At 39.4% G+C, this 17,269-nt stretch overlaps 1 protein-coding gene across 1 annotated transcript in view; it reads right to left on the bottom strand.

Annotated features, from left to right (window-relative positions):
- Positions 1–5,449: 5,449 nt before the first annotated feature.
- Positions 5,450–17,269, bottom strand: part of LOC113046545 (alpha-1,6-mannosylglycoprotein 6-beta-N-acetylglucosaminyltransferase B) — an 85,264-nt gene continuing 73,444 nt past the window's right edge. Inside the window, exons 12-17 of the mRNA XM_026207358.1 lie at positions 13,869–14,024; positions 12,409–12,555; positions 11,992–12,108; positions 11,190–11,264; positions 8,170–8,441; positions 5,450–7,952 (exon numbers count right to left, since the gene is read on the bottom strand). Coding sequence (XP_026063143.1) covers positions 7,754–7,952; positions 8,170–8,441; positions 11,190–11,264; positions 11,992–12,108; positions 12,409–12,555; positions 13,869–14,024 — 966 coding nt within the window. The 3' untranslated portion in view covers positions 5,450–7,753. The remainder of the gene's footprint in view (positions 7,953–8,169; positions 8,442–11,189; positions 11,265–11,991; positions 12,109–12,408; positions 12,556–13,868; positions 14,025–17,269) is intronic.

Genomic DNA, 17,269 nt, shown 5'->3' with positions numbered 1-17,269 from the left:
CCTTCCAAAAGAGGACACAACTAGAAATCAATGGTCAAGTTGTATTTACAACACTGTTTCAGAACAGGTCAACCAAAATATTCAGATGTGTGTTGTGCATTTTATGGAGAATGAGGACTGTCTCCTGGGCATGCAGACTAGCCTGCTATGTGTCTATGTTTCTATAAAGTGGGACAGTTTTAATTTTGCAAGGACAGTCTGGCACTTCTGAGTCACTACCTGTAAGTACTGTAAGTTTTTATATATTTAAATAATTTGCCAATGATGATTCAAGCACAAGCTTTTTGTTGTTTTTTTTTCGATCCAAAATGCAGACATGGTTTTATGTTTATCCAGCACTATACGTAACGCAAAGCGTAAAAAGACAAAGTCATTATAATCAGTAATCATGTTCCCACTGGATGCAACAAATGCCTTGTTTGTAATGGGTTGTACTGATTTTGTCTCCTCTGATGTCCGGATCACGAACAAATCTTTCTATTTAACTGGATCTTCTTAGTGATCCGGTCGAACCAGTTCACCAAATCAAACTGAATTGTTTGAATCGGGTTGCATCTCCAGTACGCACTAATCCACAAATTACTTAAATTATTCCGTTTATAAACATGCCTGGCTCTCCCCCTGATGTGAAATAAACCAATACCACAAGTTATTCAGTTGCTCCTAACAGTACATTAACTGAACTGTTAAAAGAGAACCGATAACGTGATGTGCACGAGCAGAGGAGCTGGACTGAGTCTCGTCCTGCTGGAACATGGCATCATAGTATGGAAAGGGAAATGATATTTCTATTCCACATTCAGCCAAACATAACAAACTGTATAGCTGGCCACTTAGAGCACACCTTGCTTTTTCATAAAGGGGAGGCATAGAAGAGAGACAATAATGTACATTACCTTAAACCACATAAACACATTGCATTACACCAAATACACACAACAATGTTATTTTTTAACGTCATATCACCCCTTTACATCAGAACTGAGCAGACATTGACGTGGAATTAGGAATGAGAGATTGATAGAGACAGAAGTATTGAGGGGGTGGCTGATAAATTCATGAGCTTAATTTAGTCTGTAACTCATAGAAAGCCTGAAAGATGCCTCACGGAAGTTCATATGAATCATGATGAAACTCTGTTCAACTCTTTCAACAAACTCAACTTTTTCAGCAGTTTTTTTTTTTTTTAAGTAGGCTATCATGACACTTTTGCTAACATATAATGATGTGGTGTTGCCATTACTGGTAAATGCATATGTATATTTATTAACAAAACGTCTCAGATTACGAATGTAACCATGGTTCCCTGAGAGGGAACGAGACACTGCGTCCTCTGAAGGGACACTATGGGGAACACCTCGTCGTGACCCGTGTCTGAAGCATACTTTGAAAAACGCCAATGTGTTGGCCGGCGACAGCCTCTGACGTCGCTACCGGCGCGACTATAAATACGCGCCCGTTGGACCCGTCACTTATCTTCTTCGTGAAGCTTGCGTCCGAAGCATGGCAGGGAGCTAGAGGACGCAGTGTCTCGTTCCCTCTCAGGGAACCATGGTTACATTCGTAACCTGAGACGTTCCCTGTCAAGGGAACTTCGAACTGCGTCCTCTGAAGGGACACTATGGGGAACAGTATACCCACGCCGCCATGCTGAGGGGAGTGCAGGCCAGAATCATGGCAAACACTAAGTACCAACTCTACCATTTCACCGGGAGTCGCCCCTGGGACGGTTCGACGGCTGTCCATGACATTATCCCTTATGGCCAAAGGCCTAAGCTACATACCCAACTTACCTGAAGGGCCTCGGCCCGGGGTAGAGCTGAAGGCTTGGAATCACGAAAGATTCCTTTAAAGGGATACGGCTAAGAACTTAGCACTGTTTATTACCAAGTCTTGCCTGTCACAAAGGAGGGGCTCTCGTGGCACTCTGATAAGAGCAGCTCGTAGATGGAATGGCCCGGGAGCAGAGCAATTGGAGGACGGAACATACAGATGAAGCCTCGGCCACGCCTGTACCATGGCGTCCAGCCCCAATGGAGCTGGATGAGTCAGAGGAAGCCAGAGGGGATAGTGCAACGCTCTCTTGAGCCGCAAAACCGATCCACCCAGGTCTGGCCAATCTCTCTAACTCTACTTCAACACCTTGGTGCGAAGGCGCCATTCCCCGAGCCTCAGCCCCTGCCTCAGCAGGATGTCTGCTCTCACAGTGCGTCTCAAAACAGTATGTAGTACTGGAGCGCTCTGATGAAAAAACGAGAATTCAGTCTCCCATGAGAGGAGGACTCCGAGCTCCGAGCAGCATGCTCATAGGCGACCCTTTTAGAAAAGGGGAGCGCTGCTAAACTACCGCGAGAATTGCCCACACAGCCCCCCATGTTAAGGGGCGGTGCTTGGGGTGTATAACAAATACACACTGGTTGAATGAAGCCCAAGAAACCTCGGGGCTAATCATCTTAAGAAAGGGAACGAAGCGGGGCGCGTAACCCTTACCGTATAGGATTTTAGAAAGTGCGCAGAGCCTTGCGTGCACACTTACCACTTACGTGGATTTGAGACAGTGCGCAAAGTGTTCACGTGCACACTGACCACCATGTGGTTTTGAGACAGTACACAGGCTTAGCGTGTGTACAGAAAGGTTCCTAAGCATCGCAGAGGCGCTGGATCGCACGGGAGAGGCGAGCTCCAACCCTCAAGCGAGGGGAGCATCACCTGAGGCAGTACATACAGAAGGACTCCGTAACTACCACCTCCCCGGATGCGCCAAGCGGCCAGGCGGCCCCTCAGGGTGACCTGGCCGGATATCCATGATATTCCCTGCAGTGCTATGCCAGTTCTGACGATCAGCCAGGCTCCTCGGGAGGGGTGTGGGACGAGCAACCGCAGAGCGCTTGCTTCCCGCACGTGGAACTCGCTCCGCGGTGGGTGTCGCGCCCTGGGGGGGCGAACCCACGCGGCACGGCCGCCTGCCGAAAGCGTGTGATCGTGGCCAGAGCACAAGGCTGGAACTGAGCACTGTAAAAGGAAACTCACAGAGTCTGTTAGAAGACATAACCACCAGCAACATAACACCCATAAGCAGAAAGGGTTACATACTCACCCACCCTCCTGTACTGGAGTCCCGCTTTACGGGGCGTCCCCTTTTGGTCCGGACCGTCAGTAAGGAGGTCACTATGAAAAAAGGACCAACCAAAAACATAATAGGTCCAGGATAGGAGACTGTTATGTGAGAAACTTTCCACCTAACCACGATCAGGTGGAGCGCTGGTGGCTACAGGGGAATTAGGCAGGGGAGAAATGAAACAGAATTTAAAAACATCCAAAAGGAAGTGACAAACTCCTAGGTATCGCTCTGATCCAGACGAGAACGCTGCCCCATCTGAATCACATCCTTCAGACCCTGCTTACCTCTTCGTGACCCGCGATTCCTCTTGCCCCTGCCCTCAGGCGGGGGAGGAGCACGAGCCGCGACACTAGCCTTCTGCGCCCGTCTTCGATCCTCAGATCGAGATGGGCCAGGACCCCTTTGTTGTTCGGGCTCTGCTACTGCGTATGATTTACCATTTAAGCGGGATGTATCCTGGAAGGGCTTAGATGGCAAAGAGGGAGATTTTAGAGAGGATGTTCCCCCACTGAGAGACAGCAAGCCAGCATCTCTTCTACAGGGGGCATCCTCTCATAGCCGTCCTCGTGCATGCCATCGATATCAGCATAACTCGTATGCTGAAACCGATGGATGCAAGAGAAAACGGCCTCTTCCATTCCTTTTCAACTTCTGCATGTAAGTCAGGCAAGAATGGAAGGCTCACCTGGGCTGCGGGCTATGGTCAGAAAAATAACACTCATCGAGTCTACCTCGCGACGTTACCTTTCTGGCACACTTCCATGGCAAGTTTATTTATTTTTATTTTTATTTTATTTAAAAAATATATATATATTTTTTTTTTTTGCCGCGGCGCGATCCATAACCTCTAACAGCTCCCCTTACGCAGAGCAGGAGAAATGAGCGGCTCAGCCTCAGCTTCTTCACCACTCTCAAATATCTCCTGCTCTTTCTGGTTAGAACCCAGCAGAGCACTAACTTCAGTGTCAGAAAGGGTTAATGACAACGCATCTTCCTCTCGAAGTTCGCTCTCGTTTGCAGCCGGAGAGTGTGAGAGGAAAGTCCCTCTCTAAACTCCTCAGCGAGATCCACCTGCGATCCCCACGAGCTCATTCTCCTCCGTGCCTCGGCAACGGCGGGTCCTGAGCCGCGAGATCCAGATGACAAACGAGAGCGGAGCTTTTCCACAGAAAAACGCTCGCAGTGCGCGCAGATTGCCCCCTCAAGGACATCGCGAGCGTGCTCTTTGCCCAAACAAGAGACGCAAAGACTGTGTGTGTCATCAGGTGTCAAATAACGCTGACATGGATGCACACACTGTTTAAACGCCTTGCTAGTGGATGCCATGATAACCATAATAGATCGCTCTTACCATTCTGGTCGTTTCTCAGATTCACGCTTCAAACAAAACAGTCAATGAAGACGAAGAAGATAAGTGACGGGTCCTACGGGCGCGTATTTATAGTCGCGCCGGTAGCGACGTCAGAGGCTGTCGCCGGCCAACACATTGGCGTTTTTCAAAGTATGCTTCAGACACGGGTCACGACGAGGTGTTCCCCATAGTGTCCCTTCAGAGGACGCAGTTCGAAGTTCCCTTGACAGGGAACCTAGTTCTGACTCAGTTATGCTAATTTGTATGCTTAGTTACTAATTATTCATTCATTTTTATTGTAATTTTTATTTAACTTTTTTCTGTTCGAGCTGAACGCTGTCAACTAAATTGAGATTGATATATTATTATTATTATTATTATTTTATTTATTTATTTTTTTTTTTTTGTAAATGAACCTTCTCCCTTGTTATCCCAAAAGTGAACTATCTAAACAGGGGACCAGAGTTACACTCCAGGGATGCAATGCACTGCCAGTATTTATTTATTATTATTATTTTTCTAAGAAAAGCTTTGAAGAGCAGAGCAGCTCTTCTGTGTCTCAGAGCCAGCATGAATTTCAATTCTCAGCAGGTTTCTCAGATGATGCCGCTGATGGCAAAGCTGCATCATCACTGTCAGATATCCCAGAATTCCTCCTGCTTTGAGAACGCCAGCTCTGCATGATACAGGGGCGAACAATGAACATCGCATATATCCGAAAAGCTTGAAAAAGACACACATTCACACACATATACACACTCGCGCATCTCTAAATCAACAGTCCCAATGCTTTCTGAAGTTGTACACTTATGAAACGTCCCATATTCATTTCCATCCCAACTGGAGCAGCTACAAATGTAAATACACCCATTTTAAAAGTATATTTTATTTTGTACAAACAATAGTGCATATGAAATATGTAAAATGCACATACAGTATTTACACAATGAATTTGAGTAAATCTGTAAATATTTCACTTTTTTTTCACAGCAGATATCTTTATTCCATATGAACTTAGAAGTCAACATTAAACCAAAATTACATAATATGCACAGCTGGTCTTATAGTACATGATATTGTTAAGAACACATTCTCTGTAAACTTTCATCAAAATATTATAACCTGCACCACTTCGGCTAGTTAACCCTTCATGTTTGGATTCAAAAATGATTTTGCATTCAGTTCAACTGTCATGAACATGTTACAAATTATCAAAGTAATACCAACAAGAGTAAGATTTTATTGGTTTGGCGCCAAAAGTTTGTGAGGTCTGTTGCAGTCTGTAGCACATTCCAGGCTTTCTGATTGATTTTGATTGATTGATTGATTGATTTAGTTTGTTTATTTATTTGTTTTCTTTGAATTCAAAGCATCCAGTGATAAAAAATGATGACTGGATCTGGAAAACGGTTAATTTTAAAGTGACAGTACATATGTTACATGCACTTTCTATATAAAAACAGCAAAGTATGCAGAATTGCAAGCAACTAACCATGAAGCAAACCCTAACCTTAACCCTACAGTGTGTGTTTTTAATTAATATGACGCAGTACTTATTTGTGTAGTAGCAATTTCACCTTCAAATAAAGAGTTAACACAGATCTTGATTCTACTGCCATGTTTCACCTTTACCCTTTAAATCCATTAAATCCATTTTGCATTTATGCATAGTGATTATTGTGACAAACCACCATGTTTTAACTTAAACAATGAATATATTTCATAATTAATCGTATAAATTGCCAATCTGTAATGTTACCTTTAAAAAGTGTAAAATGTGTATTATATGCCTATATTGCGGTGGTAATGCAGACCCAAAGTTGCATAGAAACTACAGCTAACAAACCATTTCCTAAGTTGCTTTTTCTTCTCCTAAACGGACATACATATTCACAAGAATGTTTCTACTTGAAACTCTAACGCAAAGCTACATCAACGTGTCTGAAAGGGTTTGTGTTCAACAGCAGACAAAAAAAGATATTAGTCAGGCTGTTTCAGGATACTGTTGTTGGTAATGCAGGTGGATTCTGGTCAAAGAGCCTCTTCAAAAGTACATATCAGAGGTGGTTTAAAAGGAAAATATTTCTTTACAAACCACTTCAGACTGAGCTCAGACACAATTGGGTGATTGTAAATCCTTGCAGCAGTTTCTAACTATTTCACCGGTTGTGTCAATCACGGCCTAACAACTCATTAAACCCTAAATGTCAGCCTCAGTATAGTGCTGGCAGAACATCTGGATAGATAGCAGCACTGTTTGTCTCAATCAGGTCCATGAGTTTTCTGAACTCTGAACTGAATCCATTAGGTCTGAACTTTTCTTAAGAGATGAATGTGTGTTTTAGTTTACTGATTCATTCGGCAGTGGAGCAGGGTTTGCGCTTAACTGGTTTTGCGCAAAATGATTATGTGCCTTTATCCTGGTATGTTACATCCACTTCACACAATCCAGTCAGATCCTGATGGATGGAATCATGTCTCACCCTATATTTCTGTGAAACTCTTATTTGATCAAATCATAATGCCATTTGCTACGATTTCAAGATTCTCCAAAATATAACGCATTAAAATAGGTTGTGTAAAGAGCACTGCAACGACGATGCATTTTTATAGGTCAACCTGGAAGGTTGCATCACCTTGATTAAAAATTACAAGTGGGTATGATGTATTTTATGCAGTTGAATAAAACAACTTTCGAAAGAAGGAAAGTATCTTGATTTTGTGTTAAACACAGACCTTTATCATGCATTTAACAAAAAAAAAACTAAATGTTTAAAACCCCACTTACTTCAGGATGGGATTGCTGAGATGCATCTTGTTTTAGGGTTCTGGCCTACACAAATACATAATCCCTGCAGGACTCTATAATCTTTCAAGTTGACTTTAAAATTCATGTACAGTTCTGGCACTTTCAACTTTCCCAAAGCTACAACTTCTAGAGTCTGACCTGTATTACAAAGGAGCTCAAAAACCAAACTCGAAACCCTATTTTGCATTTATTTTCTGCTCACGTTGTCCACTCTTGAAACCACCACCAGCCCAACTCTTTCAGATAGTCTCCATAGATGTTGAACCTCATAACATCAGGTTACCTTCTCGCTTATACTCACTAGCTCAGCTGGAGGCAAAGTTTAGCTTTGGATCAAAGTAACCGAGAGTGAGGACACTTCAGTCCAACAGTTCCCACGAACTTGTTGATACCGGCGTTCTGGGGACATGTTTGACTGTGCAGGACTGGCCTCAGTTTACCACAGACATCTCCGGGGGTCTCTGGTGAAAGCTCAAAGGCAGTCCCTGCATAGCGCCACCTGGCCGTGGAGGTAGTCTCTGCACGGACAAAGCCGCTGGTGTTTGGCGCTGACTCCAGCGCAACTGAACAGCAGCGGCTCCTTTTGCTGGAAACACTCTCTACTGTCCACTTGTACGGCCGGAAACACGTGGTTCTTCTCCGCTTCTAAGGACTCGCACTGAGCGTTAAGCCTGAAAAACACACATTCACACGATTAACTGTTTCAAGGAACCACAGGTGAGAGAAAATGGGAAAAAATGCTATCAGTGAATAGAGAACAATGACTAATCATTTTTACAGTGGCCTTGGTAACATGAATATACAGTATAAATACAGTATAAATACATAAACAAAACAACACATTTGTGCCAAAATGCATATAATCCAGAAATGCTTGTTGTCTCTCACCCATTGAAGGCCTCCATATTGTTGATGAAAGGAAAGTAAGATGGCTCGCAGATTAGCCCGGCATCTTGGCAGGTTTTCACACAGGACGAGTCCTCTGAGGACAGGAAGAGCCGGAGGGCGCTGAGGGGTGGCCAGCAGGCCGGAGCAGTGATGTTCGGAGCCCAGATCAAAGCTGTGGAGTTGGGCAGCTGGAGGAAAGGAGTGGGGGGATTCCCAGGCCATGATCTGGATTCATTGGCTGTAGGGAATGGACTGCTGTGGCGACAAAAATCCTGCAAAAACACACACTGACTGTGACTAAGACTGAAAAAAATCTTTGGAAGAGAGCCGTGTAATAACTTGTCACTGATAGAGAATTTAAAGGTGCTGTATGTAGGATTGACAACTAGTGGTTGAACTAGGTATTGCAATCCAAATTCAGAATATTGGAAAGTTTTTATTTTTGTTTATTTTTTAACCCAGCCCCTACTGCTCAGACTTGACACTTGCACAGGTTGCCAGATTGACAACACCAACATAAATGAGCTCAAATGACAATTAATGAAATGCAAGAGGCTGTGTTTTTCACCAACGGGCAACCCAGAGTGCTGAAATAAAATTGGGTAAACTGGCAGTTGTCTTGCTCCACGGACCAAAACAAAGACATACATTCCATCCTGGAACGCACATTTTCAAAGGAGAACAACTGATTGTAGCATTTTTATTTTTATTTTTTTCAAATAAACTAGTATGTTAATTTAACATGTTTCTTAAATATCTGCAAACATATTATTATATTTTTTATAGAATAATGTAATAATGTAAACTGCTATCTTACAACAATTTTGACATGGTTCATCCAGTCAGTTCTATCAGAATGTATAGTTTGTTTATAATTTTTATTTTATTTTATTTATTTATTTAATTATTTATTTTTTGCCAAAATAATAATAATAATAACAAGAAGAAGAACAGAGCCCAAAGCTTCCCACACACTATCGATTTAGTCAGGATAAATTCCCCAAAAAGCATGCTTTAGTCAAAAGAAAGACAAAATGAAACCGCAAATGAGGCATACGTTTAGTACCATTAGCAATTGGACTGACAAATTATAGATAATTAATATTAAAATGTACTTTTTTATTTAATATTACATTCCTATTATTTTGTTGAGAATAAAAATATAAAAATGAATAAAATATAAAACTAACAATAGAAAGGCTTTTAATACTAACAAGACATAAGGCTTTTTTACACTTTGTCACCGCTGACATAACAGCAGTGTACAATTCTTATACACCAAATGTTATCATGCATTGGTTTAGACGCTAATATAATTATCTTTATAATTCTTCTTCTTGGTGTTTATAGTTTGCTTACCTCAAAAAAGCTCTATCATATACCTTCATCAGTGTCATATGGCAAAAAATGGATCACATTTTCAATAATCATTATTTCTCGTTAACCTCTATTTAACATTTTCCCCTTTAAATAACTATTGTCTAATAAACTAATAAAATTAATACTCCCAAGGGTCTTGTAATTGTAAGGAGATACAATTATGCCTGTAATTGAAAGGAGTCATTTTAGTTTATGGATGTTATTTTCAGGTTTAAACTCAGAAAGGTGGGAGTAAGTGTTGAAGGTGTGGAACAAAGCATTCAGCGTAGTTCAGGTTCTCAAAAGTGTGCGTTTCACTTTATGTGCTCACATTCAATCAATGAGGCAACTGACTAGCAACTTCAGCATATTCATCATAGGCAAAAATATGCTTACGCTTATTCTCTTACATTTTTGTCTACGCGTGCATGTGTGTGTAACTCAGATCATAAACTTGCACCGCTCTCCGTTCACACACTATCTGTCCTAAATAGTATACAGCATAAAGAGAAGTGTGTCCCAAATCATTAAAAAATAAATGTTAGAATATTAAAGGCTCCTGCATGACAGTGTTGCCAGGTTCGCAGTTTTCCCAAACAATTAAGCTTATTTTGAAAATGCAGGTTTGCCTCTTTTGGCTAGTTATATATTATACCACAGCTGCCAAAAACTTGATCTGTTAACTATAGGAAAAATAAAAACACGTCCTTTGTTGATCCTTGTGTGTTGATTCTTGGAAGGGATACCTGAACAATCTCGCAGTTATGAGAGTTTCACACATTCAGAGAATTTTAAGGCAAGCTAAATTTGACACATTAAACCGTCTGTACACTGAAGCTTGTGTGCAGACAAAACAAGAGGACGTGAAAATTCTTGACTGAGACCAGGATAAATTTTTCATTTATTGCATTAAGATGTATGCAATCTACAGTACAGTGTGGTTAAAAGAATTGGGGGAAGTGCACTTGCAATACACATTTTAAAGCAAAAATAAATAAATACATAATCTGCTACATTTATAATCAGCCAAATGCATCTATACGGCATTGACATACTTTATATGTCTTTAATAATAAGCATTAACATCACCATTTTCTTTAAAGCTGCTTTAAAATGATGTGCATTGTGAAAAGCGATAAATAAATCACCTAAATTTGACTTGACTTTTATGGATGGCCATGTCAGTTTATCGCATTGTGACAGATATATTTAAAACATTTCTCTTATGGGGATCCTGCAGCTGTCAATGTAATAGGAGAGGATAAAAGCAGCTTATTTTGTATTCCCTTTGGATGAGTTTCGAGTTGACTTTGGGCTGGATTTTCTTTCCTGGGACTTGGCAACCCTGCTGAATGATATACTTTTCCCAGTGCATGTTGTTGGGCTCTTGTTGTGCCATTTCCTCATGATTTCATGTTTCTGTGGCTCCAGAGGGATTATTTACATGGCATTTTTTGGCTCGAGTGATTGGCTCAAAAAATAGACCAGAACTTATAATCCATTAGCAAAGATGACAAAATTGAAATAGTGTATTTCTGGATATTTCTGGAGCTTGTTAGCCAATGACATTAAGGCAAATGGATCAATTTCTTCTCAACCATTTATGGTTGTTTATATTTGTTCTTCAATAGTATTGTGCCTGAAATGCCTACTGTATGTACCTGATGTTGAATGTAAGCGTTCACTCTCTCCAGCATGCCCTCACATGTGTACTCATATGGTATAAAGGGCTCCACCTGTGCAAACGGACAAATGACAACAGACACAGGCTGAAACTTAAGACAGTTTTACAACAATTTTCAAATTATGCACCAAACACAAATATTATTATTTGTAAGTGACCTACACCTTGTAGCACAATTGTTAGTTTAGCTAAAGTCATTTTTGCTTCTTAGTATGGTTGAACTGGATCTTCAAAGGTCAGCAGCAAAGACATTGGTTAATAAAATGATAAGGGTTGCATCATATTCTGATTTTCCATTTCACTGTTTTAATTTATTTTTATGAATACTAAACACGTTTTTCTTTTTGTTTTGTGAGTGGAATGAATTAACATTCACATTTAGTAAGAACTACAGTAACATCATGTTCACTCAACACTGCCTCTGTACTTCTGTTTTCTCTGAATATTTGGATAGGAGAACTGTCAGTCAATAAAAATAAAAACAACCTGGCATAACTTAAAAAGTAAATCAGAAATGTTCTTGTAAATTAAAAAGTAATGCGTTACTTTACTAGTTCCACACACAATGTATCTGATTGCGTAGCTTCCGTTACTTGTAATGTGTTACCCCAGACACTGCTGCTTAGTAAGTTATGGTATTTAGTTGGCACCCATAAGAGATTTATACTATAAATGTTGAAAGCATCTCCTATTATTTCTCCTCCAACTACATATATATATATATATATACCTGTGTTACATTGACTGCAACAGAACTGTAACAAAGAAAGCTAGTGTACCTTCTCTTTGAGAATATCTTGAACAGCCATCTCGAATTCTTGAGAGTTGTTGAAGTCTACTGTTATGACGTGGGGTTTGCCGATGTACTGTTCAGTGTATGGGTGCTGAGATGACACCTGATGAGAAGAAGAAAACATGAGTGCAAGCTATCATGAGTGCATCAGCTCCAGTTCATTTTCAAGTTCACAGCTTTGAAGATCTGAAAAGCAGCATTATATGAACAGCAGAACTGTGTGCCATTCAGAACTGAATAGACTGTGCAGATGGCTGTACATGTTTAAGGAGTACTAAACTTTAAGTTTGGAGAAAAATGTCCAGCAGTAAATATCAGGAATAATCACATACTTTAAAGACAATCAAAATTAATTATATAATACAATATAATATATTTAGCAAAAAAATATAAGTGCACTTACCTCTCTGGACGTGGGCTTCCCTCTGAAGAACTCATGGTTGAGGGAGCTGTGAGGGGGGCTGAACTTGGGCTGCAGGAACACACAGCCATTGGCTATTGCCTCTAAAGGGGCGGGACCTTCATAGGGAAAGCCAAACCCCAAGAAGAGCTGAGAGAAAATTAATGTTCAGGATTGTTAGGGTTATTAATTAATTACAAGTTTAATCAAATTACTACATATTATCATTAATCAAAACCCTGTTAATAACATGTATGAATATTTGATGAGGAAAGTACAAGCGTACAAGCAGTAATTGCTCTACTGGTAGGAAATCTATTAAAATGGAATTTACATAAAGGTCAAGGGGCATAATCTATTTTTAACACATTCATTTATTAAATATTTAAAGGGCTGGTTGACTGTTTTTTTTTTTTTTTTCAGTCTTAATTTTATTAATGTGGTGCAGTCTAACAAGTGCTAATCCTTCTAAAATTCACATAATTTACCTTTATTCCACATGGCTCTGTCCCTTCTCATTTGAATGCTAAGTTGAGTTCCTGTTTTTATGAAGCCCCCTCTCTCAGAAATTGGTTAGCTGGTTCAGTGTGCTTTGATTGGCTAAAGCCCTAGTGCTCCTCTGAACATCCCGCCCCTCAATTCAGCTTTATGTGCTCCGGTTGTAAACATTGGCGTTGTCTATATTGCTTATCAATTTGAGCCTGATTGAGACGCAGAGGATATTAGTGAAGATTATTGTTCAGAACCTGTGAAAGCACGGCTCTTAATGGTATGTTTTTTTATTTTTTATTTGTTGTTGTCTCGTACTTTTAGATAAGCTGTTATTTGTAAATGAGACTGCTTTGGTTACCTTTTAATAAATGTTTTTATCCTGATTCAAACTGTAATACAGTAAGACATCTGCACTCACGTCTATGTATAAAGCATCTCATAGCTATGTGAAAATGAGTGTATTCACTGAGCTGATGATCTGAATGAGAGAGAGGTGCACAGCTTGTGCAAAGCAGGGAGACACCAGGGTCAGAATTGAGAACCGCTGCTTCAGAACATATGATTTTGAAACTTATGAATCCATTAGAATCATTTGAAGAAATAATTGTGATTCATGAATACATTTTTACATGCACCTCTAGTTTTATCTTCCACATTTCTAAAGCAGCACAACGTGACCCTTGTTGCATGTTCCCAGTGGCGGGGTTTATCTGGGTTCTTGACATAACAGACCCAGGAAGTAACTCGTTGTGGTCCCATATGTTCCATAATTGTGAATTATATATGTACTAAATGTGGTTTTGTAATACATTTTTAGACTGTTAATGTGTATTTGTAATGCCAAAATCTTGTTGGAGGACAGGCTCTTTAGACCATGTATGGGACCAGTAATTATGCAGGTTACTGAACACTGAAAAGTCATATTAAATGCATCATCTCTTAAATGTGAAAGTCCGTCACGCTAACAGTACCTTAGCCTTCCTCAGAAGCTGCTGTAGCTCCTGTTGGGGCAGTAAACCGTGGTTCCTGACAAATGCGGGCACCTCTGGTGGCCGCTGGGCCTCATAGTACACTGTCCCGTGGATGTCCATGTAACGGTGTAAGATGGTCAGCAGCTTCTCCTCACCCTACAGGAGCATAGAAAGCAAGAAGCAGATGAGCATCTCATTGATGCCTCCAACCTATGAGTCCAATATGAGATCCCTATTTACCTATTTAGTTCATAAATTGTAATTACAATGTCATAATTCAGTTCAGCATATACATATAAAGCATATACATATATATGACATTTTAGTCACAAACCAGCTTAATGAAGTGCCAAATATGTGCATTGCATTACATTTTTGCTTTATCACTATTTCAACACTGTTCTGCCAAAGAGAATTATGGGAAATGTAGTTCCGTCTCACAAGGGAAAGTTTTCTCAACCAGCTAAATGAATGGTATTTTTTTTTTTTTTTTTTTTTTTGCATGCATAATGTTTTTTTTTTTTTTTTTTTACAAACAGTAAATTAAACACAAACAAATTGTGCATTAAAGAGTGGATAGTTTCATGTCTGACTTGAGATCAGCACCATGGACAGCGCATATACAAATGCACAGGCTACAGATGGGAGCTGTGAAACTCACTCACCTCTCTGCGTACAATACTACGCAACAGCAGAATCACTACAGTTTTACATCAGCATTTCAGGTTAAGTGTTTAATGCTTTTAGCTTTGACAAAAACAAAGAGTCTGATCTGATGTAGCCAGAACCCCCACAGCAATAATTCACTCCTGTTGCCATTCAATAAAGACCCCAGCAGAGCATGTCTGTGTGCGCATAAAGTTTTTTTTTTGAATGGTTTCTATGCATATTTGAGCACAGTAGCTGCACAATTCTGATTACAAAAGTTATACAAATGGTAGTGACTTAAAGAAGTATTTACACGCTGGATTTTTTTAAATGACATCAAAACCAGCAAAGACCATTGACCATACATACTAGATTTATTCATGTCAAAGAGTCTAGCTCACAAGGTGATTCAAAAAATTAAAAAGAATATTAGTAAAAAAAGTGAAAATGCCAAAACACATCAGCATCCGCTTGCAAGATATATTGAGAGTATTACATCTTATATCTCACATCTTTAAGTAGTCATGACTACAGTCAATTTCACAATTGTCTCCACTCAGAGATTATTACATTTCTTACATTAATACAGATATGATGACTGAGAAACATGTAATTAAAATTAGCCATTAGTTCTCTCTCTCTCTCTCTCTCTCTCTCTCTCTCTCTCTCTCTCTCTCTCTCTCTCTCTCTCTCTCTCTCTCTCTCTCTCTCTCTCTCTCTCTCTCTCTCTCTCTCAGTGGTGGCTTCAAGTTAGTAGTATACAGTATTTCTTTTCTCAATAATTCTGCTGTTTAATTTATATAGCCCAGCAATATTCATAGGTACAGGTATTGTTAGGAGTTTATTTTACTATAATATTGGTGATTAAATTAGCATAAAGCTGATTGTGGACTTTTAGATTTACAATTTTTGGTATGCATTAAAATCTGACCCTTGCCCAGAAGTTTGACATCCCTATTTTTGACGTTTCTATTTTCACCTCATCACACACCATGTTCCCTAGAAAATGAAGAAAGTTCTCCTAGTAAAAGAAGGGTATGAATTATTTACAAATTGAAATCATTACTGCTTTAATAATTCATATATCTCCTCGGGCAAGTGTAACACCTAATTTCTTATATCACACCATTAAGAGTTTTGAGGCAAGGGCCTCCTCTTGAGAATAAACACACATTTGGCTATTTTCCTAAAGAACTGCTGCTTGCTCTCGTTGTTCTCTCATGCATGGTTTAACAAATAGAATACTGTAGTTCTTAAAACAAAGTGACTGCAACAGTTTAAGTTCTGGATATTTCTGACCGAATCATTCTTGGGTGAACCAAAATTAGTTCTCCTTTCAGGGGTAATGAATGTGCAATAGAAGAATAAGCGTAACAGATGACGTGCTGTTTCAAACAGCGGAGTGACATTTAGAAAATCAATGCAGGACCTCGTTAAGGTTCGCATTAAAGATTTCTGGCTGTCTTCGGAAAAGTGGTGCTACCTTAATGACATCTCTGTATCGATCTCTGAATGCAAACGTTAGTTAAACAGCACTGAGGATAAAACATCATTATAGAAATCTGGAACTATCGATCAATCTAAATTAAACTAATGAAAGCTTATTTGTGAGTCAGCAAGATCATTTATATGAAACATTGATTTAAATCATGCAGCTTTCAGAATTCAAATTGAATCTTCTTAAAATAATAATAATAATAATAATAATAATAATAATAATAATCATGCATTTGCTTGTGCATGCATAAAAAAAATATGCGTTATAAAAATAGCTTCCCAATCTTTCTATTTATTGACAATGAGCTGTAAAACAAGTTATTCGAAACCTGTATTCATAAGTATGAAACTTTATTTTGTAAGACACGCCACACTGGTGATTGCCCAAATCCTGCAACTTGAGTGATCAGACAATTCTCAGCTTACGTACCATAAACTGAGTGAACAAATCCCATAGATTTGAACTGAAGAAGGGATCTGAGCCCAGAATATAATAGAGTCTTGGGGGTGGGCTTTTCTGACTCTTTTTGGCAGAATGAGGATTACTAACCTTAGCAGAAGAAAGTCAAATATACTCACTTTCTTTTCTAGGCAAATAAAGGACACTTAATCTATTTACTGTACAAATAGATGCAGTCTTTTACAAAGAAGTTTTACACACTCATTATATTTAAATTATTTTAGTAAGTAATAATAGTTGCATTCCCATGACTTTCTGATGTAATTTAGTGCAAGAATATGAAAAAAATCAACCAATCAACCTTGTTGGGACAAAATGGAATAATATGTACAAACCCAATTCCAAAAAGGTTGGGACACTGTACAAATTGTGAGTAAAGAAGGAATCGTTTTAATAATTTACAAATCTCATAAACTTATATTTTATTCACAATAGAATATAGATAACATATCAAATGTTGAAAGTGACACATACTGAAATTTGCCAAACACATTCCAAAAAAGTTGGGACAGGTAGCAATAAGAGGCTGAAAAAGTGAAATGTAGATATAAAGAACAGCTGGAGGACCAATTTGCAACTTATTAGGTCAATTGGCAACATGACTGGGTATAAAAAGAGCCTCTCAGAGTGGCAGTGTATCTCAGAAGTCAAGATGGGCAGAGGATCACCAATTCCCCAATGCTGCGGGGAAAATAATGGCGCAATATCAGAAAGGAGTTTCTCATAGAAATTACAAAGAGTTTGAAGTTATCATCATCTACAGTGCATAATATCATCCAAAGATACGGAGAATCTG

Source organism: Carassius auratus, chromosome 28 (assembly GCF_003368295.1).
Source record: "Carassius auratus strain Wakin chromosome 28, ASM336829v1, whole genome shotgun sequence".
Classification (NCBI taxonomy): domain Eukaryota; kingdom Metazoa; phylum Chordata; class Actinopteri; order Cypriniformes; family Cyprinidae; genus Carassius; species Carassius auratus.
The sequence above is the reverse complement of the archived record's forward strand: the minus strand, read 5'-3'. Positions and strand labels throughout refer to the sequence as shown.